Source organism: Peromyscus eremicus, chromosome 9, assembly GCF_949786415.1.
Source record: "Peromyscus eremicus chromosome 9, PerEre_H2_v1, whole genome shotgun sequence".
Lineage (NCBI taxonomy): Eukaryota > Metazoa > Chordata > Mammalia > Rodentia > Cricetidae > Peromyscus > Peromyscus eremicus.
Window position 1 is genome coordinate 107,992,614 of NC_081425.1, and position 25,726 is coordinate 108,018,339.

Consider the following 25,726-nt stretch of genomic DNA (forward strand, 5'->3'; position numbering starts at 1 on the left):
TAGATAGAAAGGTATAAGATTATCTAAATATAAAGGTAAAAGATTATATAGATATAAAGGCATAAGATTATCTAGATATAAAGGGAAAAGATTATCTAGATAGACAGGCAAAAGATTATCTAGATTTTAAAGATGTAAGATTATCTAGATACAAAGGTATAAGACTACCTACATATAAAGATATGAATATCTAGATATATATAAAGATATGAATATCTAGATGTATAATCTAGATATATATAAGATTATCTAGATATACAGGTAAAAGATCTAGATATAAAAGTATGTAGACATAAAATGAGCATCTAGATATAAAAGTATAAGATTATCTAGATATAAAGGAATTGGTAATACTGTTTTTGAATTAGATTAGTTACTTTCAAGTCAGTTAAAAATTGGAGTGCTGTACGGTTATAGTAGTAGTAAAAACAAAACAAAATGATGCCAACTTTAGGTAGTCTTTTAGCCTGGCTTCAGAGAGACCCTGGGATGCCGTGTTCCATATCAATCACTGTATTCTATCTGGAGGAGAACAGGTATCTCTTGGTTGGGTCTAACTCGGTGGGGAGGGGCCTCTGTTAAATGATAGTAACGAAAGACTGACTCATCCAACCACGGAACATTTCAACCCCAATGCCTTCCGTTTCCACATGCCAATCAGAACGGGCCCTGCTGTCGGCTAACGTGAACACTTACACTCCAGTTCTCAGCTTAAGCGTCTCAACCTTGCTGTCATCCCATCATACAGAAGCAACCTTGGGTCCTGAAGCTGGAGCAAAATGCGACAGAGCAAGAAGTTCCTACTGACTGGCACACAGTCAGACACTGTCACCCAGACTCGGGGGGTTCAACCACAGGCTGTTTTTTCTTAATTAAAAACTCATTCATCTGACATCCAGAGGCAGTTCCTCATTAGTTTTTATCATGTAGGCTCCATGTCCACAGAATAACTTTTCTTTAAGACCCAGCTAATTCTGAAAATGTACGTATGCATAAGGTCTAAGCAGAAACATGTAATTCTGTTTTTAAGTGTGCTTTCCCATCTCCTATACAGACTCTTAATGGAGAAAGACCAAAGGATGCAAAGAATGAGAGGCTTAAATCCTCTCTGTAGGAGGGACCTAAACAGGCTCTCCTTTCTCGTCTCACTGTGGACCTGACTATGGAAAGGAAACACTATTAGCACTTAGTTGAGACCCATTCCTCTGATGTGGTGTGATGGCACACATAGCAAAATAATTAAAAGCATGGACTTTGGAGAGGCAGATGGTATAAATCTGAGTCTAATTATTATTGCATGCTCTTGGACAAGGTCATTACTTCAGTTTCTCTAGCTGTAAATAGGTTAAGTCATACAAGGTAAACACAGTCACATATACCATAAATGTAATAAGATACCTATTTTCTGAAAGTGCCATGCAGTGGCTAAGAAGTCAGTCTGAAGTCATATTAAGGAGTCTACTAAAAGGCTGTTTTCAAAGCCTTTACCCAGTCCAGTGTGATTGAAGAGCAGTATAAACAGTATTAGGGAATCACGTATTACAAAAACGCCCTTCTTAGCATACACAGACACAACAGCCATGGCAAGGTATCGCGGTAAATTATGTCTGTGGCTTCACGGGCTCGTTAATATACAGCAGCTGTACTCTACTCACCAGGCTCTGGTTGTCTGGCAGCATGACAATGATCTGAGCGTTATGATCCCAAATCATCCTCCAGAAATCTTTCGTAGTGTGTGGCAGAGGGTGCTGGGTTATAATGAATTCATTGCTTCTGTAATAGCCCTTCAGTTAGGGAGAGGAAGAATTAGGGACTGTGTATGTGTCACCACAACTTTGTAGTAGTAAAATACATTCATGTATCAAGGCAGCATTATTTTGGCTTCACTGAAAACACTGAGAAAGGCATTCAGTACGTTTGGCTAATTTTAAGTTGTACTTCTGTGAGCATTGTGCAGACAATTGTCTCTCCACATGCAATTCACTGCAAGTCACCCCTGCTGTTTTTACTTAACAGCAATTTCAACATTTATTTAAAAGCTAGTTGGGTGAATTAACAATAAAATTAATTCCTTAAGAAGCATTTTCCTTAATTTAGATATTTTTGTATTCCCACCCTTTAGGCATCTTTTGTTAAAAGTTTCAAGCACAGAAATTTCTATACTTTTGATGTTACACATTGAGAAATTACTTCAAAAATGAAATCAGTCACAGGGGTGGTATGTACTCCTTAATCATAAATACAGCCAATTAAACTGAAAGGTGTGAACGGTCGACTCTCACCATGATGTAAGAAGCATTAATGTAATCTGTTCCTTTCATTCCGGGCAATGGTGCAAGCCCCACTCGAGCACGCTCAGCTATCATACGGAAAGAAACAATAACACCACATTTGCCTTATTGTTCAAAGGAACCAGCAATTCTTCCTAGGATTTACTTGGTGAATGGCATGACTCCCTGGCTCCTTTCTAACACTGACATATTTAAGCAAGCTTAAGTGTTATCTGGTGAGGAGGGCATAAAATGAAAATTTCCCTGGGTACTCAGGACAGACACTGTAGCATAAAAATGGAACTGTAGGAAAGGCTTTCCTAGCCTATTAGAGTATAAACTTGGAAACGTGTTGCAGATAACCTGACCCTGGTCTATCACATTTCTATAGTTACACCAATATACTGTACTTTGTTCTTCTCCTCCTACCCCTTAGTGTCTTCTCTCCACACAGGGTGTAGAGAGCAGTGACCCTTTTCAATAGAGACAGAGCTATTCAACGATCAACAAATGCCAGTGTTTACAAGGTACACAAAATGTTCTCGGCTGTGTCCTTAGTTATGTATACAAAGGTCACTGCAAACCAACAGGGCCCAGATCTCAATAGTTAATCTAATGATACAGTTCTAAATAATCTAATTAGTCCAGATTAATCTAAGACCCAAAGTCTAAATGCCATAGGGATAGTAGCTTTATCATCATTTTTCAAGTTGAAATACGGTGGCATTTTGAGGCAAATCAAAACCAGGTTTCATGTCAGATAGGTCAAGTGACTTGCTGATGTCCAAACCCACTGCTTCTATTTGCCTCAAATGCTTTCACTGAAGAGACTATACCACGTCTCTACGGATAACTGTTGTGTCCTTACACAATACATCAAATCTAGTTTAAAAATGTTCACCCACTGAACCACTATGTTAATGTCTCACCCGGTACAACGGAGGAGTTCCTGTTCTTCTCCTTGTTACACTCCTTCTGGGCACTGAAGCATTCCACGTACTTTGCATTACACTGTGTGATCAGCTGAAAAGGAACAGCATTTGGGGCATTATTCGAGGGTACAATCACTGGTGCCTGCTTGAAACTCTGGAAGAATGTCAATCACCAGCCAGACTACTAAGCAATAAAAATACTTTTGTACCCCAAAAGAACACTCATGTTTCACTCGTGGCCCTTCTCTTGGTCCTTGACTTGTGTTAAGGCCCTCAGAGTCTGGACTGAAGGTACTGTGCATGTGGTATCTACTGAACTGTGGAGTTTTCTGTGTATGCCACTGCTATTGGGGATTTCATATAATTCTTCAATAGTATATAAGAGTCAAATCTATACTGCAATATTACTTAATTTAATTAAGATCTAATCATACCTCTTGAAGATGAAAAGACCTGCACATTTCTGTTGATGGCAGGCTATTTATCTTACAGCCCAGTAGTGTTACTCTTCTTGTTTATGTGACTGGGCCGAACAAGCTGCTTTTTGTGTTGTTTTAGTGTTTTTTTCCAGTCTTTGACAGTTTCATACATGTCTATAGTACATTTTGGTCACTTTCACCCCCTGTGGCCCTCTTATTACCCTCCCAGTGCTGTCGAATCTTGTCTTCTTCACAACAAATCCCCTTATTTGTGTGTTCAATCAGTGTGACCTGCGTAAGGATGGACAACTCACCAGTGACTACAGCACAGAAGAAAATGTCAGTGCTATGTGTATAGTACACAGTGTGATTAGCTGAAATGATAGCAGGGATTCTATGTGCATGAAATGCAGCAGAAGAATCTCTCCATATGCTTTCTTGCCACTGTCCTGGGCCTTGGAGGGTATTTTTCATTTTTGAGTTTCTGCAAATGGCTGGTGCCTTAAAAGAGCCAGTTGCCTGGCTTCTTTCCAAGTTTTGAAAAGGCTGGCTTGTTCAGTGAGTTCTTTGAAAAGTATACATAAAGAAACACAGATCAAGAGGTAATGCTTGGGAGCAGCCTGTCTGCCTGTCTGTCATCTATGTATCTCTAGATAATTATATAATTATCTAAACATATAAACAAATAAACATATAATTAGATATCTTGGGGACAGGAATCACAGCATGATGGTAGCTTTATATATCTTTTGTGCATGAAACAATGATTTCATGGTATGGAAATTCTCTTTATGACATCGTGTAGGTGATCAGAAAGGTTTAGATTCTGAAGCATTTTTGACTTTAGATTTTTAATGTAGAGATGCTCTTATTATTCTCTGATTCTATTTTTGGCCTACACGTAAACAGTTTTTCATTTGTGTCAAGATGGACAAAATGAGGTGAATTTGTTCACTTTTTGTTTTCACATTCAAACTTTCCTTAAACTCTGAAATCTTCAAATATATCAGAAATGTAAAACAAAGGAAATTAAAAAAAATTGGTAGGTACTGTTTTGTGATAACCATTTTTTACTTTCACACCAATACTGTGCCATCTAATTACCTCAAGTGATTTCACAATAGTTAGGCTGTTGAGAGGAGAACTGGAAATTTGAAATTGGTGCTATGATTGAACTCAGTAAAATTAATTTGTTTTTCATTTCATAGCACTTGGTATAATTTGTCTGAATGTCTTTCTCATTTCTTCAGCTGTGATTCTAATGAGGATTTCAGAGTCTAGGGCAACATGAAAACTTTAACTGCAATCAGCTTTCCACTGTGATGTGGAATGTAGAGATTACATGCAGAATGCTGTGCACATGAGAAGCTAAGAAAAAGGGAAGTACTCCATCACTGGGAAGGCAGTGTCTGAAAGTGACAGCTAATGACTTCAACAGTCGTCACCTCCAACTACTCCCAAGTCTTAACTACCACTAGCCTTCCTGTTCCATTAAAGTAAGTTAAGCTTATCTCTACTACTTAGAAACTCATTTTTTTTAGCTTCCCAATTGCCTTATGTATCGATTTTTCAAAGAAGTGTATTTTGATCACAATATGTACATAGTCACTCCCCCCTCCCGCCTTCTCTTTCTGACAGGTTCTCACTCTAAAGCACAGGCTGATCTTGAACTTGTGATTCTTCTGCCTCAGCCTGAGTGTTGGGATTACAGGCACAAGCTACCACTCCTGGATCAAATAACCATCCTCAATAAAAGTATTATTGAATACTTCTGGGGAAAAAAGAAAAACAGTATTGGGGGGCTTGAAAACTGACTGAAAGTCTTATGTCAACGGGCTAGAGGATGGTGTCTACATTCAGATAAAGCCATCAACGGCTCAAAAGAAAATAAAGCACTATGCCACATCTACGTGATCAAAACTTCCCTTCACATTACAGTAATCGTTTCCGCATCTACAGGAATATAAAGAAGACATGACCCCAAGTCAGGGCATTTCCTAATAAAGACACTGTCCAGAGCCTTACCTTGAACTGCTTTTCCAGTCGTGTCTTTCCTCCTACTCCTGGGATGAGGATGCTGTTAACATAGCTGTGCAACTGACTAGAAGATACTTCAGTCTCCTTTCCGAGAATGGCTTCCAACAAGGCATCGTGAATGAAAATGTACTGCTCCTGAAAGGTTCCATGTGTGGCGGTCACTGAGGGGATAGCTACCCATTCATGAAGTTGACTTTCCATCGACACTGCTCTGAACAAGGACCTACGGTGCATTTCTCAAGCATTTGTAGCTAGATGGTGACCCCAATATTCACTTGCTGATCTGCTGTAATTTACTTTGGAACAGAAACCTATGCTGAATTTAGCTCTGTATTTCTCCGTGTCTAGAGCAGGTGGTCTGGTAATAACCCAGAGCTACAAACACATGTTCAGTGGAGGACTTAAGAACCAACTTTTCCCACGTGTTTGCCAGAGAGCACGCTTACTGTGATCTGGAGCATGACTTGGTATAACTGTAACTGATTCCTGAGTGTCTAGACATTAAGACAGCAATAGAAAGCTGTGGTCCAGAAAGAGCATTATCCTCAGAAATCTCAAGTACAAGCCCGTATATTCCCTCAAGTTCTAAGGGATCGACTCTTTCTCCTCAGCTGCTTTAACCTGCTGGGCTGTCCCAACAGCCAATCCTTACCTCAGTCTGGACGAGGTAGTTGCGCTGTGTCCTGATATGCTTCAGGAACCCCAGGACATTGACTGTGCTTTTGTCTTTTATCTGTTGCAGCATGCTGTCTATTACGATGTAGGTGCCTGTCCTGCCCACACCAGCACTGGAAGAGATGAAGGCACTCAGCTAGTACTTTTAGCCATTGACCAAAAAAAAAAAAAGTACAAGCTCGTGACTGAAGAGATAGCCCATTTTCCAGAGCCCACTAGAAGTGGCATAGGCATTTTCCTTTCAGTAAAGGAGAATGCTATGCCCAGAAGATTTGGCTTCTTGTAGTTATGTTCCTAATTCCTGTTTTAAAAGATATCCAAGAAGATCGGACAGCTGTAGTACTGAATGGCAAGCTTATTTCGGCAGAATGCTTCCGGGAGGTTCCTCATCGAGCACAACACAGGCAGTCTGGCAGACCTATTTCCACTGGTGACTGCAAAATGGATTAGCAAAGAGGTAGAGTTCTCACAAGGCTTTACACATGGGCTGTGTCTCAGCTTCTGCAAATGCCCTGTTTTGTTAAAGCATATTGTAAGAATTCCCCCCACAGAAATGCTTAGACAATGCTGTGCGGCTATGCGCCATTAGCTACAGAAAACGGGACTGAATCCTAAAGTAGGGGAGAGTCACGAGTGCACTCAGAAGTGAAGTACACAGTAAAGACATTCAAACAACCATCTCAAGTTGTTTTAGTTTGTTCACAGAAAATAGGATTTTTTTCTAGAGTTTTTGTTCAGAGAAAGTATGAACATTTTCAAGAGTTTTTATAAGAGGTAGTTTATGTAGCACATATAAGTTAGAAATTAAAAGAACCGTTTTATACATGTCATAAATATTATTATTTAGAGGGTTCCCTCAGTAAATCTATTTAGAGAAAGGTTAGAATCTCTGCTATGAACTCTTTCATGTATATTCCAATTTTCTTAGGCGGAGTGCACAATTTCCCTACAGTAGTGGGATCTTACCAAGATCATTTCATAAAAACTGGATATTTAGTCAGAGAGTTTTTTCCTCAAAGCTACAGATTTCTTCTTTTTTTACTTTTTTTTTCCAGATGATGTTTTCATGTGACTGAAGTCCAGTTATTCATAATTGCACCAAGTTTACTCACCCCAGCGCAAGGAGAGGACATTGGCCACAGGGACCCTCTCTATGTCTTGTTGGAGCACAGGCCGAGTTCACATAGCTCAGACCCCCACCTTCACCCCCTCTGCACGCTGCCCTACCTGCAGGGACATGGGGCTCAGACCCCCAGCTTCACCCCTCCGCATGCTGCCCTACCTGCAGGGACATGGGGCTCAGACCCCCAGCTTCACCCCTCCGCACGCTGCCCTACCTGCAGGGCACCGAATGGGGCTCAGACCCCCAGCTTCACCCCTCTGCACATTCCCCTACCTGCAGGGACACGGGGCTCAGACCCCCAGCTTCACCCCTCTGCACATTCCCCTACCTGCAGGGACATGGGGCTCAGACCCCCAGCTTCACCCCCTCTGCACATTTCCCTACCTGCAGGGCACCGAATGGGGCTCAGACCCCCAGCTTCAACCCTCTGCACGCTGCCCTACCTGCAGGGCACCGAATGGGGCTCAGACCCCCAGCTTCATCCCTCTGCACGTTTCCCTACCTGCAGGGACACGGGGCTCAGACCCCCAGCTTCACCCCTCTGCACGCTGCCCTACCTGCAGTGCACCAACACTGGGCCCATGTCTGGTATCCGGGCTGCCGATGATCTCCGCACAAAGGTCAGGACGGGAAGAGTATATTCAGGAACTCCCATGTCAGGCCACTGTGTGTAGTGATACTGGATCACTGTCCTCTCGTTCTGACGACCCTTGGGGTTTCCCTTCTGGCCCTGTAGAAAAGTGTAAAAGGCACCTTTAATGCCGAGGGTTAGCTCCTGGTTAAGAACAGTACAAAGCTGTCAGGAAACATGACCTTTGGTCTCAATCCTTAAACTACTGCTTTGGGGATAAATTATTTCCTGTTTGTGACCGACTTTCACGTGACCACATGGCAACATCCACATCTCTCAGAAGAGAAGAATAATATGGTCCCAAGAACGAACATTTAACAACTCCAGGCTTTTGGACTTGGAATAATCCAAAGAGCCTTGAACTCTGCCGCGAAGCCTGCTTCCCCCGACTTGCTGCCCAACGGTGTGCTTAGTTTTCATCTGCCATTTCTGTTTTCTCTCCACTGCTCAGTCTGGGCACCTGAGCCAGGGGTCCTTCCTGCCACACATTCTCCAAGAATCCAGGGGAAGCTGGAAGTGTAAAGGAACCTGTGGCTCTAGAGACCCGGCCACGCCTCAGTTCTCTGTACTCTCACAAGCGACTTTTACAGAGTGGTTTCCATTTAGAAGCAAACTTTTTACAATCTCACTCACCCAAGTGGTTGACATGCTCTGCATTAGTCAAACCCAGAACACCCTGAGTTCCTACTGCTTTCTCTCACTGAGGCTCTTGTCAAAGAAGGGTCACGGCCTGCTTAAATACTTGAAGGACGCCTAGGAGTTCTCTAAATTTGAGAATGATTACTGATTGGCTTGGACCACCCAGAGGCTGAACAATAAAGAACACATAATGCTTCTGATTTGAAACAGCGCAGCTCGTGCTAAACATAAGCACACGGAGGAAGGACTGTTGGTCCTGGGCTCTGGGTGGGCTTCAGAGCTGAGTGACTGTGAATTCTTCTAAGGCACGGAGGCCACACCACTTGACTACATTCTCTGAGATGCCCATGGAGATCACACGGCACAGCTTCAGAAAACTGTCACAACTGTGCTTTCCAAATATTGCTGTAGTGACTCCTGTTGTGACGGGATTTGAGGGGGAAAAACTGAGATAACTTGAAAGCAGCATTTCCGCACAGTGATTCTCAGAACACTACTACTTTATAGAAAAAGATGTTATGGTTAAGTCCCATGACAAAACATGAACTCAAACACTCTGGTCACTTGTGTTCACTGTCCATTTCTAAAAGAGGGGCATATTATGTGGCAGCACTTTCCATTCTGACTCAACGGCAGAACCTGAGTTTTAAGTAACTGTCTTGCAGGACTAGAAGTCCTTGGGACAGTCTTCGGGAACACTGCATTGAGGACATTGAGCAAATGGGTGCCACTGGACCTGCAGTGCCCTCCACCTCAGACGACACGTTCCAAGCCTGGTCTGCGAGGCAAAAGGAGCCAGCCAGAGCACCTAGCAGCTCCATGTACTTCGCCAATACCTTTCCCATGATACACAGACATCAGGCAGAAGAGGGACAGGGCTGGAGAGCTAAGGGGCAGAGCCCTGGATTGGCTTCCTAGCACCACATAAACCTGGTATGGTAGTGCAAGCCTGTAACCCAGCACTCAGGAAGTGCGGATGGGAAGGCTAACTCAATGATCTCAGCTACACAGCCAGTTTGAGGCTAGCGTGAGCTACATGGTTTTGTTTTTTGAGATCCTGCCTAAAAAAAAGAAAAGAAAAAGAAAACAGGTGAAAACCGTCCTAAAGGTCTGGACCCGCCTTCCTTGTGCAGTGGTCTTCACACAGCTCCCCAGCGCACACACACCTTTTTCACTTTCGTATTTCTGACTGAAAAACGACGAACAGTATAGCAGGCATGTACTTTTGTGCTCTTCAGTGTGACAATAATGTTTCCATACTCCTCACTATTCTCCATTGGCCAATACTGATCACATTTTCTCTGCAAAAAGGAGAAAGTTAGGTTTTTCAAACAACAGTATTAAGACACAGATATTATTATTATTATTATTATTATTATTATTATTATTATTATTATTTACTAAAAAAGAAAGGTATGGCTGAACTGCTAAAAGGCTGGTGTGACCTCTGAAGTGGTTCATGACCTGGGATATGTTTGCCTAACATTATCTGAGAAATGAACCAATATTTATGATCAACACACATACACACATACACACACACACACACACACACACACACTCACACACACTCACACTCACACACACGAGACAGAGACAACAGAGAGAACGCTTAAGAGGGAACCTTGTACAAAATACGAGTAGAATGTGATACAGAACAGTTCTAAGCACCATCTGGGCTGGGCTTACAGAAGCCAGGCTGGGAATCTCTGTGTTACAAGACCAGGTCACCACCAGCAAAACTGGACCCCACAGACAATGAATCTGAGACTTAGTCTTTATTTTAGCCTCAGTCAGCACCATCTCCACAAGATAAAAGTACAGCATGTTCAACTCCACTCTTCATGACGGTCAACGGGGTCAGCCTCTGCTTTCCTTAGCTTCTTTCTTATACATGCATTTCCCAGCTTCCACAGTTTCTGCTCTCTCTTATTCCTGTGCATTCTTTTTCTCGTTAGCCTGCTTCTCACCTCAAATCTGAGCTTCTCTGAAACTTCCATACTAGAAGGTGCATTCCTTTGTCTCACTGAACCCCTAAAACACACCCATGTTATCATATCAATTTGCACTTGTGATGCCTTAGCTCTTTCAGAGGACACGAGCAATCCCACGTGGAGAGAGGTCTGTTCTTTACACCCGGACAGCTGTCTTCCTACAGCAGGTGCCTAATTCACTTTCATTCACAAAGTGGAAAGAGTGAAGGAAGAGGCTCTTACCCTCCCCTTTTCCACAAGGTTTGTGATCATAATGATGACGCCTGTATTTTGTTCCCAGACCATCCTCCAGAAATCTTCAAATGTCGACTTTAAGGGTCCCTGGGTGGCAATGTAGGCTTTCGCTCTGTTGTAACCCTTCAAAGACGACACAGCACAAAGTGAGACGAAAGTGGTTTTACCGAGACCAGTCAATAAGTCAAGCACCTCCCAGCAGGCCACGTTTTTAGTGACACTTCTGTGTGGTGCTCAAACACACCCACACCTCTGTCACAGTCCTCAATTTCCCAGAACAAGTGTAAGAAGCTTTCTTACTCACATCGACATAGTTGGCATTGATGTAGTCGCTGTGCTTAGAGTCTTTTCCTGGTAAAGGTCTCAACTTCACCCTACTGTGATCATCTACAGAGAATAAAAGACAAAACGAAGTGGAGAATTCAAACAGCAACAGCTGGCTGCATCCTAAGACCAAGCGATGTGATGAGCAGCTGCTGAGTACAGCTTCCCAGCCATCTCAAGACTGCAGGGCTACTGCTATCCCAGAGAGGGCCTGAGGAGCACAGAGCACAGCCTTTACTAGTTCTTATAAAACTGCCAGGAATTTTACAATACTCCCAAATTTCATTTTTCTATTTCAAAAGCAAACTCAAGGCCTTTGATTATCCATTCCTCCATCCTCTTCCTAGTACTATAAATTTAGAGGGAGGGAGGGAGGGAGAGAGAGAGAGAGAGAGAGAGAGAGAGAGAGAGAGAGAGAGAGAGAGAGAGAGAATAAGAATACACATGAACAAGAACACAGGAACTCATGAGGTTGTGTGGGTAAGGAAGTTGGGAAAATTTGGGAGAGAAAAAAGATATGATCAAAATATATTGTATGAAAAAAATTTAAACAATGTTTTTATAAAGTGACTTTCTATGAAGTTCATAATGTGTGTAGAGTGTTTCACTGCTCTGTAAGGATGGATTCTAGCCATCTTTCCAGAACCAAGGGATTGGAAAGAACAAGAACTTTTCCTATATCGTGATTCTGGCACATTCAGGATCTGACCTTACTGGTTTCTGGGACAATTCTTCAGTGTCCTTTGCTATACTGAGTCATAAACAAAGGGGCAGATGAACGTGACAGGCAATATGCACAGAATATGAGTGGCAAAAACACAAAACCTAACTCTCTGAACTTATGAAGCAGAGATGATGGTCTTCCAGCAAAATACTTCCAGTGGGGCATGGTGGCCCTCAGGAGGCAGAAGCAGGCGGATCCTTGTGCGTTTGAGACCAGCCTGGTCTACACAGCAAGTTCTAAGCCAGACAGGGCTACACAAAGGGACCCTGTCTAAACAAACAACATCATACAAATGCTGCATTGATTTTCTGCTCCATTTTCCACCTACTTTCCGATTGCTGCATGTGGAGGAGGGCATTACGTGTGCCCTTGCCCGACTCACATGGTAAACGGGTATGTCTACAGACAGAGGCTCCCACTCAAAGGCTGGTGACCCTTGACTGGGTCAACCAACAGATACTGTTAAATTGATCCATGCAGAGAACAGAAGAGAAAGGAAAGACCTTTTTTTGCACCATTTCATCTCCTCTTTACTCATTCATATAAATGAAACCAACAGTCCTACTCCAAAACAAGTTGGTCTTTTAGAAATTAGGACAAATAAAACTATCTCTGTTCATACATGATATGATCAAATATATATAAGCCCAAGAGGTTCACAAAAACAATCTTTTAGAATAAATGGGTCTAACATGGCTGCACGAAATATAATCAATATATAAAAATCAACTGTACTTCTTTAATACTGAACATTTTCATTTGCGACAAGCATCAAAAAGAATAAATAGGATGGGCAGACATGGCTCAGTGGTTGAAAGCACTTACTGCTCTTTGTTGTTGTTGCTTGTTTGTTTTTCAATACAGGGTTTCTCTGTGTAGCTTTGCGCCTTTCCTGGAACTCATGCTGTAGCCCAGGCTGGTCCTGAACTCACAGAGACCCACCTGCCTCTGCCTCTCCGTGTGCTGGGATTAAAGGTGTGCACGACCACTGCCCAGCTCACTTACTGCTCTTGTGGAGGACTGGGGTTCCATCCCAAGTACCTGTAAGGTGGCTAACAACTGTCTGTGACTCCAGTTCCAAGGGGATCTGATGCCCTCTTCTGGCCTCTGTGAGCACTGCATGTACATGGTTCATCCATGCAGGCAAACCACCATACTCATATAAATAAATCTCAAAAAAAAAAAAAAAAAAAAAAGGCCCAACACAATAAAACAGGAATAAATTTCACAAAGGAAGTAAAAGTTTGTGCAATGCCAGTGTAAACCACAGTTGAAAGAAATAAGAAGGCCTAGGTGGAAAGACACCCACCTTCGCAGCCCTAAGACAATATTAAAACGGCAGTGGTTCCCAAGTTCACCTCACGTTCAATACAGTCCTCATTGGAATCCTGGCTCCATATCATGTAGTAAGAGTCTAGGTGATGCAAAAATTCCTATGAAAATGCAGGGGGCTGAGACAGCCTGAACAGGAGAATCTTGGTTTCCAATGTTAAACTTTGCCACGAAGCTGCCAATAATTACGGCAGTGCAGTGCTGGCAAGGGTTCTGACACAGGCATCACCAGAAATAGAACCCAGGATCCAGAAGCAACTCATGACCTTACAGTACGATGCCTGTCAAAACAGTGCTAAGCCATTTCAATGGGGAGCCTTAGATCTTGAGCCACAGTACAAGCAGATATCCACATGTAACAGAGTGAAGACTAGCTGCTACCTCAGAACACATAAAAACGCAATCACAGTGGATCAGAGACCGAAACAGGAGTGCTGAAACCATAAAACTTTAAAGACAAGAACACAGGAGTAAACTTGGTATGGCCTTCCTTTCTAAGAACACCACCACCACCAAAAAACAGGTCAAGTTGGATACTGACAGATTATAGAGGACATCATTATGAAAGTTAAAAGATAATGCAAAGAATGAGCAGAAATGTAGGGAATCCCACAAGAGAAAAAATTCAGCTAAGAAAAAGTGGAAGAAGAAAAGATGAGGAGAGATTTTCCCGAAGAAGATACACAGACGGCCAAGGAGCACATGAGACAGACTGAGCCCACTGACGACTCGGGCAATCACTAGAGAAATGTACATCGGTGCTTCCCATCTCAGGCTTCAGAAGACTCCCTCCACAAAACAAAACAGGATGCTTCTGTAAAAACTCGGAGCCACTGGACCTCTCCTTCACTGCCGGCGAGAGTGGAGCTCAGCACAGGCACTTGGGAAGAAGCCTGTCAGCTCTACTAAATGTTGAACACGGGCTCACCCATAAGCCAGCAACTCCACTCCTATGATGCACCCAAGAAAGCAGAAAACAGATCTACATAAAGCCTTGTCTGTGAACGTTTCTAAAAGCATTATTCTTAATAGCCTCAAGTTGATAAAACCCAAACATCTATCAAATGATGAATGGATAATCAAAATATCATACATCTATGCTATGGAGTATTAAAAGTGAACGGATTCACTGATACATAGTACAACATGGAGGAACTCTAAAAAGATGCTAAGTGGGAGAAGCCAGACACAAAGGCTTCACATGTATGATTCCATCCACAGGGACTGTCCAGAAAAATCCAAATCCTGAGAGGTAGAAGGTAGTAACTAATTTCAGGGGAGAAGGGTGTCAGCTAACAGTCACTGAGTTTCTTGTTGCTAGAAATACTAGAAAATTAGATTGTGGTTATGATATCATCCCTGAATAAATCCACTGAACTGTATACTTTAAATTGCACGTAGATATGGTGATATTTTATCTGTGCTCTAATAAATAAAACTTATCTGGGGATCAGAGGACAGAGACAGCCACTAGATTAGACATAGGGGCCAGACAGTGGTGGCACATGCCTTTAATCTTATCACTCGGGAGGCAGAGATCCATCCAGATCTCTGTGAGTTCAAAGCCACACTAGGGACAGAGCCAGGTGTGGTGGCACATTCCTTTCATCCCAGGACTTGAGATCTCATGTCTTGCTTGGGAAAGACACATGCCTTTAACCCCAGGAAATGATGGCAGGAAGCAGAAAGGTATAAAGGTGTGAGGTCCAGGAACTAGAGGCTTTTAAACTTTTAGGCTTTTAGCTGAGATCCATTTGGGTGAAGACTCAGAAGCTTTCAGTCTGAGGATTCGTGGAAACAGAACTGGATGAGAAGTTGTCCAGGTGAGGTTGGCTATAGCTTGTTCTGTTTCTCTGATCTTTTAGAATTTACCTCAATACCTGGCTCCCAGGATTTTTATTAATAAGACCCTTTAAGATTTGTGTTACACATAGATGATCTCATTAACACTTTATTAAAAAATCTTTATAGCAATGTTCAAACTTTAAGTGGTCCAATCTAAAGTCCTCAGATAAACTATTTTGTGTAATATGGTCTTTATTATAGTATGTGTTAGCCATGAAATTGGTCCCTCCATTTTTCAAAGCACCATGTAGTTATAATTTTAAACTGTTTTAAAGTTGGGCTTATTTGACTCAGTTTTCCAAATTTGTATTAAAAAGACTTTCCTCTCACTGGTTAAAAACAATGTCGAAATAGCCATATTACATTCATACTTTGGCTCCCAAGCCATATTACATTCTGATATTACTTCACCTCCTGTGAAAATACAAAAGCCCAGAACAGTTTCTTTTAGTCACTTTATTAACCTCTCTGAGTTTTGACAGTCCAAGAAAGACCACAGGGGCAAAAAAATGCCCCACATTGCATATACCTTGTGACATATTAGCTTTCAAGTACCAGCCTTTCTCGGTATTCTGGCTCTGACTGTTTGGCTTTTATGCAGCATGAAGGTTTAATTTTCTCACAGTTGAAGATTGTTTAAAGCTTATTACTCACATGCTAAAATGTTGATGTATCTGTTTTTGTGCTTGTTATCTGGATGATTGGAATGTTCTGCAGTGATGTTCATATCAGCTGTACAGCGCTGGACTTCCTAAAAGAGAGAACCAACAAGGTGTTAGACACACTAGAAACTAAAGGAACTGCCACCATGTATCATGCTGTTCTGTTAGCACAGGATACATGCATGGTAGTGGCCCTAAAGATCACACTGTCACTGAATTCTTATTGCCTAGTGACAGGGAAGCTATAGGACATTTTAGCGCACACTCTGCCGCTGAAACACGATGAAGTAAACAGACCTAGAGTGAGCCAGTCAAATAAAGTGCAGCACGTTACAGAGGACAAGGTTTAATAGCTCCATTTTACAGGGCCCCTGCACTTCATTAAGCAATACCATAAAGCAGTATGTCCTTTTATATAAAAAATGACCTCAATACTCTTGCTTCCTGTGTATCTAGACTATACCACAAGGTCATGTTGAATGAATGGCCTAGACTAAGTTTGTCTAAGTTCACTTTATGGCATTTGTATTAGGATGAAACCACCCAATGGGGGCAATTCTTATTATCTGACCTCATCTTACATGGTATGACTCCTCCCCTCCTCTATATACACACAGAGACAGCTATCTGCTCAGTTCCTACCAGTGCTATTATGTCCTCAAACTCAATCAGATCTGAGGACTGCTGTAATCATAGCAAGCATATGAATAATGTGAATTAGGTATGGCTTCATTCTTTACTAATTTTGTCATTTATCTACTTTATTCTAAGTTTTGACCTGGTGTTGGAGTGGTACAAAACAATCTCTTTTGGAGTGCTGAGATACAAAAGAATATCTCTTTTTAAATAAATCACAGTCTACAAGAAAAAAAAAAAAAAGACTGTTAGCCAAATGTGATCAACAGAGAAGAGGCCTGAAAAAAATATGGGAACAAAAATAGAGGAACTGAGGGAGGCTTAAAATAGGACATGGCAATTCACTTGAGTCTCAAAGGATACACAGGAATTTCCAAGAAGGAGACTACACCAGGATTTGCAATGTGCTTGTGGGCTGCATGGCCTCGGTTCATAGTCAGAACCCTACACACTAAAGAGTCTGTAGGACATGACGGTCGTGTTTAGCCGACTAATTATCTTGACTGGCTCAGATACAGCTGGTCCTGATTAAGTGTTGGTGGACTCTAGTTTTAGTCAACTGAACTTTCACTAGAGAAACAGCGGTATCAGAAGCAGCTCTGTACCACTTCCTTAGCCCCAGATATAAACCTCATCTATTAGCTCAATATGAGGCCCTTGAAAAGCTGAATTCTTCTACCCTGGATGCTTCACACACACAGAAATACTGGAGCTAACTAGTAAAGGAAGCCATTAGCGTGCGTAGCTGCTACTGAGAGCGGGAGTAAAGTCACAAGACCATTGGGGACGTTTTACACATGACAGATTATTTTGTTCCACAAAGCTGCTGCGTGACATTTATGGATGTTTCTACAGCAGTTACAGTAAGGACAGTGAACATAGGAAACTGACTGTCTCATATAACCTCAAAGTACTTCCTAGCAAGGAGTCCCTTCTCCACAAAGAAGAACTCTGTAGTAAAATAACTTAAGGTATAAAAATGAAGGGTTATGATCTGTTCATATTACTGAGTCTCCAATGCCTGGAAGCTCACATTTATTTTTTCATAACTGAAGGTCTTCCCAGCTATCCCTGAAGAAAAGACCCCAAAGGCATTCACCTGACCCACATCTTCGGGAGAAAGTGTGTGATGATGACTCTCACCTGCTTCCTACCCCTGCTATGTGTGGTAAGTTCTGCTATCTCCTGCTCTAGTTTATGACTCAGTTTTGCAACCAGTACTGTAAAGGGCTGTAAGGCTGCCTTTGGCTCTTTCCTCTAAAATGAAAAAAAAAAGTGTGAGTACATGATTATGAGTCTTTTATCTTGACAATGGTAAGAACATGGTAATGCTGATCATACTTGGGGTATTGGGACCTGCCTTTTGGAATTGCCTTAAAAGTGTGAGGCCAGTTTAAGGCAAAACATTTCACAAATGGTTCTGTATCCTGAATAGCATTAATTCACTCTATACACGAATCCTAGATACGAGTCAACACTCTGTTACTCCTGGGTAAAAGCCTTTTCGGCAGGTACTGAGATGATCAGATATTTTATACTGAGAAATTTTAGCCTTGAGTTCTTTAGTTTGAGATTCATTTCATCTGTTGATTTTTTTCTCTCTCCTGCTCTATGCATCTGACTACCATAGCCATGGACTGAGCTACAATATAACGACTAAGGCTGCTTCTGTGAAACACTCATTCAAGACAGCCAATCAAATCCCTTTGTTACCTAAAACCCGTGGTCTGATGTGCAGCCTCCATTCCGTGTTTCCAATTACATGAATGACATAAAACAAAGGAAAGCCTAAGTAATGCTAAATCTGATTTTTTAGAATTCATGGGGTTTGGCTAAGGTCTTCAGATTTTGTCTTGTGGATAATAATGTCATCTGTAAATCCTTGCAATATGGCTTGGCTCATTCAGATGCTGATAATATCATTTGATCCTGGAATGATCCTTTTCTCTACCAGACCTGACATTTCAAAGTTAATGTGATTTTAATGGGTGTTAAAGCCTTTTAAAGTGACCCTCGCTGATGGCGCATACATAGGAAACTTACCTATTAGCACTCTGATGAGAAGCTTAAGTCTGTTTGTATTTTATTGTCTATATAATCAATCTAGAATTCTACAAGTGGCTATTCTGATATTGACAGGTACACAACCACAGGGGAGGGCCAAGAGAAGATAAGAGGCTTAAAAGAAAAAAAATAGTTAAAAATAAAACATGAAAATATTAACATTTGGTATCACTAGAATTCTTGGTGTATATAGATGTAATAGGCTGACTCTCCTGCTTGGAGTTGTTGAGGGGAGAGGCCGTCTGGAGAGCATGGGAACATCTGGAGAGCATGGGAAGGCCTGCCAGCCTGCCTTTCTGTGGCACTATTCAAATGAATACTATCCACACATCTGTCAGACTACCCAACAAAGAACCCTAGGAGAAAATATTTGGACCTGGTATGTTAAGAGGACTAATCTACAGACAATGAGATGCATTAGGTCATGACTAGTCCAGAGCTGGTACAATGTCCAACGGAGTTGGTCCTCAACAGAGATGTGTTATGGTGTGTCTTTCCTCTTCCGCCATCTTGTCCTTGGCCATTCCATCTGACTTTCTTCCCACGCAGTGCTGTGTAGGACTCCAGTATGCAGGAACCTTTAGGTGGATTCCAAATGACTCTGCCAACTTTTCAGGGTCTTATCTTCTACCAGAGCCTGTTCTAATCTTAGCCTTAAATACATGCTTTTCAGAAAGGAGGCATGTTTTCCTGTCCTAGGCCTTACTGCCTTTTATCTCTCCACTCCCACAATCCAAATCCATGGTCTTCGCTCCCAGGAGCTGCCCTTTCCCACTGTCCCACAGCTGGTCTGTAACATAAAATCCTTTTAGGCAGAAATTTATGAAACTGCCCCATCTCCTTTACAAAAGGCCCTAATGAAACAGCTCTTTTCTTGATAACATGGATTTCAAAGATGTTCGCACTGTCTACCACACGCTCAGAAGCTCTTCAGGGTCATTTCTGGCATCCTCTGGTAGTCACTGTGCAGCAGTACATCTCCTTCTGGGGACTTTCCTGTTCCACATTATCAGCAGTCACCAAAGTCTCCGCTCGTGAGACAAACAATGGGGCCACTAGTCCCTCTGCGCGGGGCTCAGGTGGACAAAGCTTTGTGCTCTTAATTTAAGATGAACAACCAGCAGCCCACATTTAGCTCAGTAGTTAATTGGAGGAGAAGTCATCCCCCAAAGGACTATGTCAAGGGCCATGGACCTCTGGCTTCATCTCTGTCAGCCTTTCAACTTCTGATCCTCCAACCCCCATGTACTAGGTCGTGGAGCATTGTAGCCTTCCCCTTAATGTGCCAGTACTGTACTTCAGGAAGCCTTCTGCATTATGATTGTGGGGGCAGGGAAAGGGGCTTCTAATATTTAAAAAAATAATCAATCTGGGAAGCCACTGTCCAGAAAGCCCAGTGAACTAGTCCATTCAGGTAGTCAGAGAAATGGAACCAGGAAACACTAGTCTAAGATAAGAACGGGTGTCTGCCACTGGCTGCAGAACCGTTGGGAGGCACAATGCCACCAGCTTTGCTGACTGTTCACATTCATCTGACAAAGACAAAACACTGTTTTTCAGCATCCCCTCTAGACAAAAACTCAGACTCAAAATTACTCCTCCAGTAGGCTGTTCTCATTCCCTTAAGCAACAACATTCTTAAAATATGACAGTCACTCACTCTATTTTTTTCTTTTAATCCCAAGACTGAAAAATCAAATGGGGGAGGAGAATCGTCACTGAGATACCCATTGACAACCTATACCGTGGCAAAGCCCCGATTTTGTTTGCCCTTATTTTCTAGTACCACCAGACTGAGCTCTTTCGGGAAGGGATTCTAATTCACCTTTGTACGGAGAGGGACTAGTTGATACTATTTATTTTACCCTGTCTCACTAACTACAAGCTTGAGTGGTATTCTCGAGAAGATCAGTGATTTGATTAACTTTAGGCTTCTGTTCAGATGTTGAGTAAGATTTCTATAAGCCACATTTGGGGCTAAAAAGGCTATATAATAGAAAGACCATGTACTACTCACATACTATGTGTAGGAGCGGGCCCCTTAACACCCTCATTTTATCTTTTTGCCAAGGTACAGACACATGGCAGTAAAGAGCAAACCTGTTTCTTCTTCTTGACTCCAGCTCATTACCAGACACTACTTCCAGGAGTCTGGAAGGCACTGGGGTTAACCACAGGGTGTGAAGTTGACAGTGCTGGTCTTAAGCTCTGCTGCCATGTTTCAAACCTTGGCTACCTAATATCTTGGTTTTCTTATGGATAAAGTTTCCTCAACTTTAAAGTGAGGTCAGTGAGAAATGAGATCAAACAGAGGAGTGACGTAATCCACTGTGCTAAGTGCTGGCCATGGTTATTTCACACAAGTGGGTGGAAATCTGTGGAGGAGCTTACTACCCTCTAACCAAAAGAGAGGGCTTATTTTAATTATTTAATTATTCTTCACACTACATAAGATCTCCTTTCCTGCCCTTCCTTCCATGGCCAGCTACTACCTCTGCTTATTAAATAGCTTTACTTTCTCACATGGCTTGTTACTATCTTTCTCTTTTAGTAAGGTTACCATGAAGGAATAATGCTTTTGTTTAAAAATACTTCAAAGTTTTGCTCAATTTTAGAGGTCACAGTATACTGGTGAGTTCCTGCTCTGTCCTCTTCTCCCCTTTATGCATTGCTTTACTATTTTTTCAGAATTCTTCCAATTCGAAGTAACTTAAGCTTCTAGTTCTCCAGGAGGAGCCAAGAGATGGTAACAGAAGCATAGTGGCTGCTCCTACTCAGCTTCCCCATCCCCTCCCATTAACTACCAGCTCATGGTACTGATGCTGCGAAGTTCAGTAGAGGCCATTAAACTGTTAACCCACACACAGTATTAATATTTTTAGGATAGGAACAGGACACAAATAAATGCCAGGATTTGTTCACAGGCATGATTTTGATATAGCAAAGCCCATCTTTAAGTCAGATCAAGTATACAGAGGTGTAGCTGATTATTTTGAATAATTAAATGGTGTCAAAACCAGCTGTGATGAATAGCACTGAGGTCTCAAATCATAAATAATTGAGAAACCAGAGATGCATTTGATCATCCTGATCCAATTCTGTTCTCTAGAGGATAACTGTTTGTCTTGAATACCATCAACATGGTTAAATGCCTCAATATTCTTGCTCAGTCATCCAGCCAACAGTCAATTGAACTAAATCACTTTAACGCCACACACATTTGCTGTCCTCATGAATACAAAATGTTTGACTTAAGCCATGTTCTTTGTCACGGAATAGGCACCTTTTTGGGCCAGCATACAATAGCAGTATTAAATACTTAACAAGCTTTTGTTCATTCTCACCAAGTGTTAAGTTCTTTCTCTCTCCTACCTTTGCTACCACTTTTCTCAATAAACCCAAACCAAACCAAAAAACAAAACGAAACAAAAACATTGTAAAACTAACAACAACAACAACAACAAAATCCTCAGAGAAAGATTTAACTTGAGATGTCAATATAATTGCCTTTCTGATGACCTTTGGGGATTCCAAATTTGCATAGAGACAGGGGTTCTGGTCCCATTTTTCTCATTGTTCATGCAAGATAATTGCACCTCAGAGCTGTTTATGTCCACCATGGTCCCCAAGTGCTTCCTTCCCATTACTGTATTTGAGCCACATAACCAATTGTGTGAAGAGGGAGTCAAGAAAGGATCTTCACCATCATTTCCATTATACAGTAGAAATGGAAAGAGAAAGAAACCCACTCACCCCTACAGCTAGAAGACAGCTGAGCTGCCATGAAAGCGTGCCCTGCTCCACACAGCCCCTGCTGCCAGGGATGCGCCTCAGTGAAGAAAAGGGCAGTCTGTTTAATGGCTCCTCATTGACACCCTGTCACTGCTGAACTGGCACGGAACCCAGAGCTGGCAGAATGGGATGCGCCACTTCTCTACCTTGTTCCCTACACACCAGCTCTTAAAATCAGAAGGCTGTGCTAACCCACGTCTTCTCTCCAAGGATTAATACACATGCAAACAACAACAGTCAGTTAATAATTAACCCAGCATTTTTGTAGATGTTTATTTCTTAATCTAACAACTTTATAATGCGGGTGACATTAGCACCATCTTTCTAAGGATGAGGAAACTGGGGATCAGAGACGACGCGATTGGCCTTATGAAGCTCACTTCTGGCAGAGCTGCACTTCCTGTGATGCCAATCCTCCTGTCTCTACTGTTCCATGCGCGTCCCAGAAATGACATGGAATCAGGGAGCTCGGCAGTGTCACTGTGCTCCTACTTAGGACTAAGATGAAGAACCAGAAAACCTATCCCGCTAACTGTGCTCTTCTTAACCCCTATATCCACTCTTCCACAGATGTGCACATGCAAGACAGGCAAAACGAACCCCCTCTCTCTACAACGGATTTGGGAAGTGTTTATGAAAACCATCAATGAAAAGAGAAAGATATCTCTGGTTGGCAGAGTTCTTGTTCTGATATGCTTAGAATAAACGCAGTCCCCGCTGTGAAAAATCCTTATGAGATCAAATAGACTTTCTAGAAATTAGTTTCCAGTTTTAAAACATACCTCAAAATCTTCAGAGAACCCATGCTGGTTATTAGAATAGAGCTCACCGACGTGTTTAACAAACTGTTTGACAGGGATGGCTTCCATGTCATCTGGAAGAATAAAATAATACTCAGGATCACACAGACTATGTTCAGAAAACAAATGATACCAAAAAAGAAAATCCAAAAATGATAAAATTTTATCAACTGAAATAAATTTCTGAAGAAAGGTCTTGGATTTCATTTTACATCAAGATCTCGTTAGGATTCTGAATTGCTTACGAGCCAGGCTAAACAAGGTATTTCAAACACACACACACCTCTCTGCTCTTATTTTGAAGAAAATTTACATAGTAAAGGAAATACATTATACTCTTAGCTAAAAGTCTGCTTTTATCAAGGGTACCCATTTGCCAAGAAGTTTGGCACTTCCTGGGTTTTTAAATTGTAATTATTATTCAATGGCTAGGGCTTGAGTGTGCAGCACTTAGGTTTGACTAGCAGGCTCTGAAGGCGAGTTAGTCGTCTTCACTCGGAGGGATGCCCTGCACCAGCTGTGCAAAGCCTTCTGTCCTTAACTGTCCAGAGTATTAGCTCAAGACAGCTGTGTCTACATGGTGCCAAACAATCGATTTGATGGAATTAGCTGATTTTTTTTTTTTTTTTTTTTTGGTGTTGACAGCCTAGGTAGAGACTCAGGAAGACGACTCTACACACCCTGGTTCATTGTACTGCTGTCACTTGAAGGGACATTTTCAGCTCGGGAGCCTAATGCATGTTTTAGGTTTATTTACAGCCTGATCCTTGACTGTTTCTGCTAAATGGCCACACCCACTTCCTCACTGCCACACGAACTCCTCCCTCAGCCCTCCCCCGCAAATATTTCCTTTAAAAAATGTTCGGCTGAATTTGAGATAAACAACAGACATGACATTTACTTTATTCAGAGTGAAAGATCTTTGGCAAAGGCACAAACATCTAAACTGCCGCAGATGCTTTTCTTAGCAAAGGGTATGAAGATCTGTATGTGTAAATGAGGTCCTACTTTGGCAAGAATTTCATAGATCCAGGCCTGACAATCTGATTTCTCTTCATCTGGTGACAGTTAACATTGACTCTGTCAGTCCTGCTCTACGTTCTGTTGAGAGAGCAAAGCTCTAGGGTGGCTTTTTGCATCTATTGACATTTTCAAACTTGAATCATTCTTCAGTGGGAAATTGCAACTCTTATACTTTGTTTAAGAAAGGTGATTTATATGTCCATAACCGAAGTTGCTCAGTATTGAAACATTATTTCAATGGAACAGCTTGTACTTTGCAAGCACAAATTCTCCCTGTGTAACAATTAAAGTCCTAATCACTTTAATAGGAAACTTTATGAAAAAATTGCCAAGTTATTTACAAATATTTCAGGATTGAAGATGTTCATGAATATGCAATCATTTTGTATGCCCAAGAAATCTATAGCTTCCATGATGTAACCAGCATTAACAAACTATGAAGAGCCAAAATGTTTGCCCAGAATATTTAGCAGAATGCTATTCAAGAAAAGTTTCCAAAATTATCTGATCACTTAAAACGTTTAGAAGTAAGTGAATTCTATAATAACAGTTATGTGGCAATGAAGGACCTTCAGGCTAAGCTGAAAAAAGAGATTAATATGCACAAAAAATGTAACCATCCAAGGATAAACACATCTTTGGATTTGAACCATATAATGGTTCTCAAGGGCAAAGCAGCATAGTTAATAATTGGATGACAGCAATGCTTTATTCCATAATTACTGTTTGGAATTCCAATTCCCAGAAATTTATGGTGCTGGGATGAATGACATGGAGCTTGGTTCAAAATGAGAAAAAATATGTTTGCTATATTTAGATATTTTACATGTAACATAAAAGGTTTTCAAGACATCAAGATGCTGAGGTAAAAAACATGGCATTTTGAAGGTTACAGCCCATGGCAAATCCTTAAAAGAAATGCTTTCAAGTTCACAGCAAACTACTTTTTTTCTATAGTGTGATAAACTGTAATGTCCAAGCTAATGTCACACACCCAGAAATCAATCTGCCTGTTGACCCCATGACGGGATGCAGTAAAACTTCAGCAGAGCTCAGTATGGTCACCATGGAAATATATGATGCACCATTTCTCCCACTTGTGTTTTTCTCCAAGGAAACTGAGCCACACCTAATTCACACCCTCTGGGTTCCCAGGCACCACCAAAACCATAATGAAAGTAAGAGACAGGCAGATGTATATACAGAGGCACGCTGCACTGACCACTGCCAAGTACTCAGATAACGTATCACTTGGCCTTCACTCAAGATAAACAGCAGAGGGGTCGTAAATCTTTTCTTTCTTAAGATAAATATAACACAGCAATTAACTAGAAGCGCTGGTCAACTCCCTCTCGAACAGTTTTTCTCTTAAGTTTTCTCAACAATTTTGAACAGCACCACAGGCCTGATCTACTCAGCTTTTACCTGGAAAGATCCAACTCAGTATGGGAAACATCTATCTACAGGATATTATTTCCACCTAAACAAGTTCAATTACAGATAATACCAGAACTAATTAATGACCAAGTGCTTTGCGTACACCTTATATGTGTCCTGGTGTAGGTACTAC

General features: G+C 41.6%; 1 protein-coding gene across 2 annotated transcripts in view; it reads right to left on the bottom strand.

Moving 5' to 3' along the window:
* The window catches only part of Ptprg (protein tyrosine phosphatase receptor type G), a 701,914-nt gene that overhangs the window by 15,607 nt on the left and 660,581 nt on the right, over positions 1-25,726 (bottom strand). For both annotated transcript variants that reach the window (XM_059274234.1, XM_059274235.1), the window contains 11 exons: positions 23,116-23,207; positions 15,834-15,930; positions 11,259-11,341; positions 10,943-11,077; positions 9,893-10,027; positions 8,014-8,186; positions 6,311-6,446; positions 5,647-5,793; positions 3,200-3,293; positions 2,283-2,359; positions 1,656-1,784 (listed from right to left, as the gene is read on the bottom strand). In XM_059274234.1, the coding sequence (XP_059130217.1) occupies positions 1,656-1,784; positions 2,283-2,359; positions 3,200-3,293; positions 5,647-5,793; positions 6,311-6,446; positions 8,014-8,186; positions 9,893-10,027; positions 10,943-11,077; positions 11,259-11,341; positions 15,834-15,930; positions 23,116-23,207 (1,298 nt within the window). The remainder of the gene's footprint in view (positions 1-1,655; positions 1,785-2,282; positions 2,360-3,199; positions 3,294-5,646; positions 5,794-6,310; positions 6,447-8,013; positions 8,187-9,892; positions 10,028-10,942; positions 11,078-11,258; positions 11,342-15,833; positions 15,931-23,115; positions 23,208-25,726) is intronic.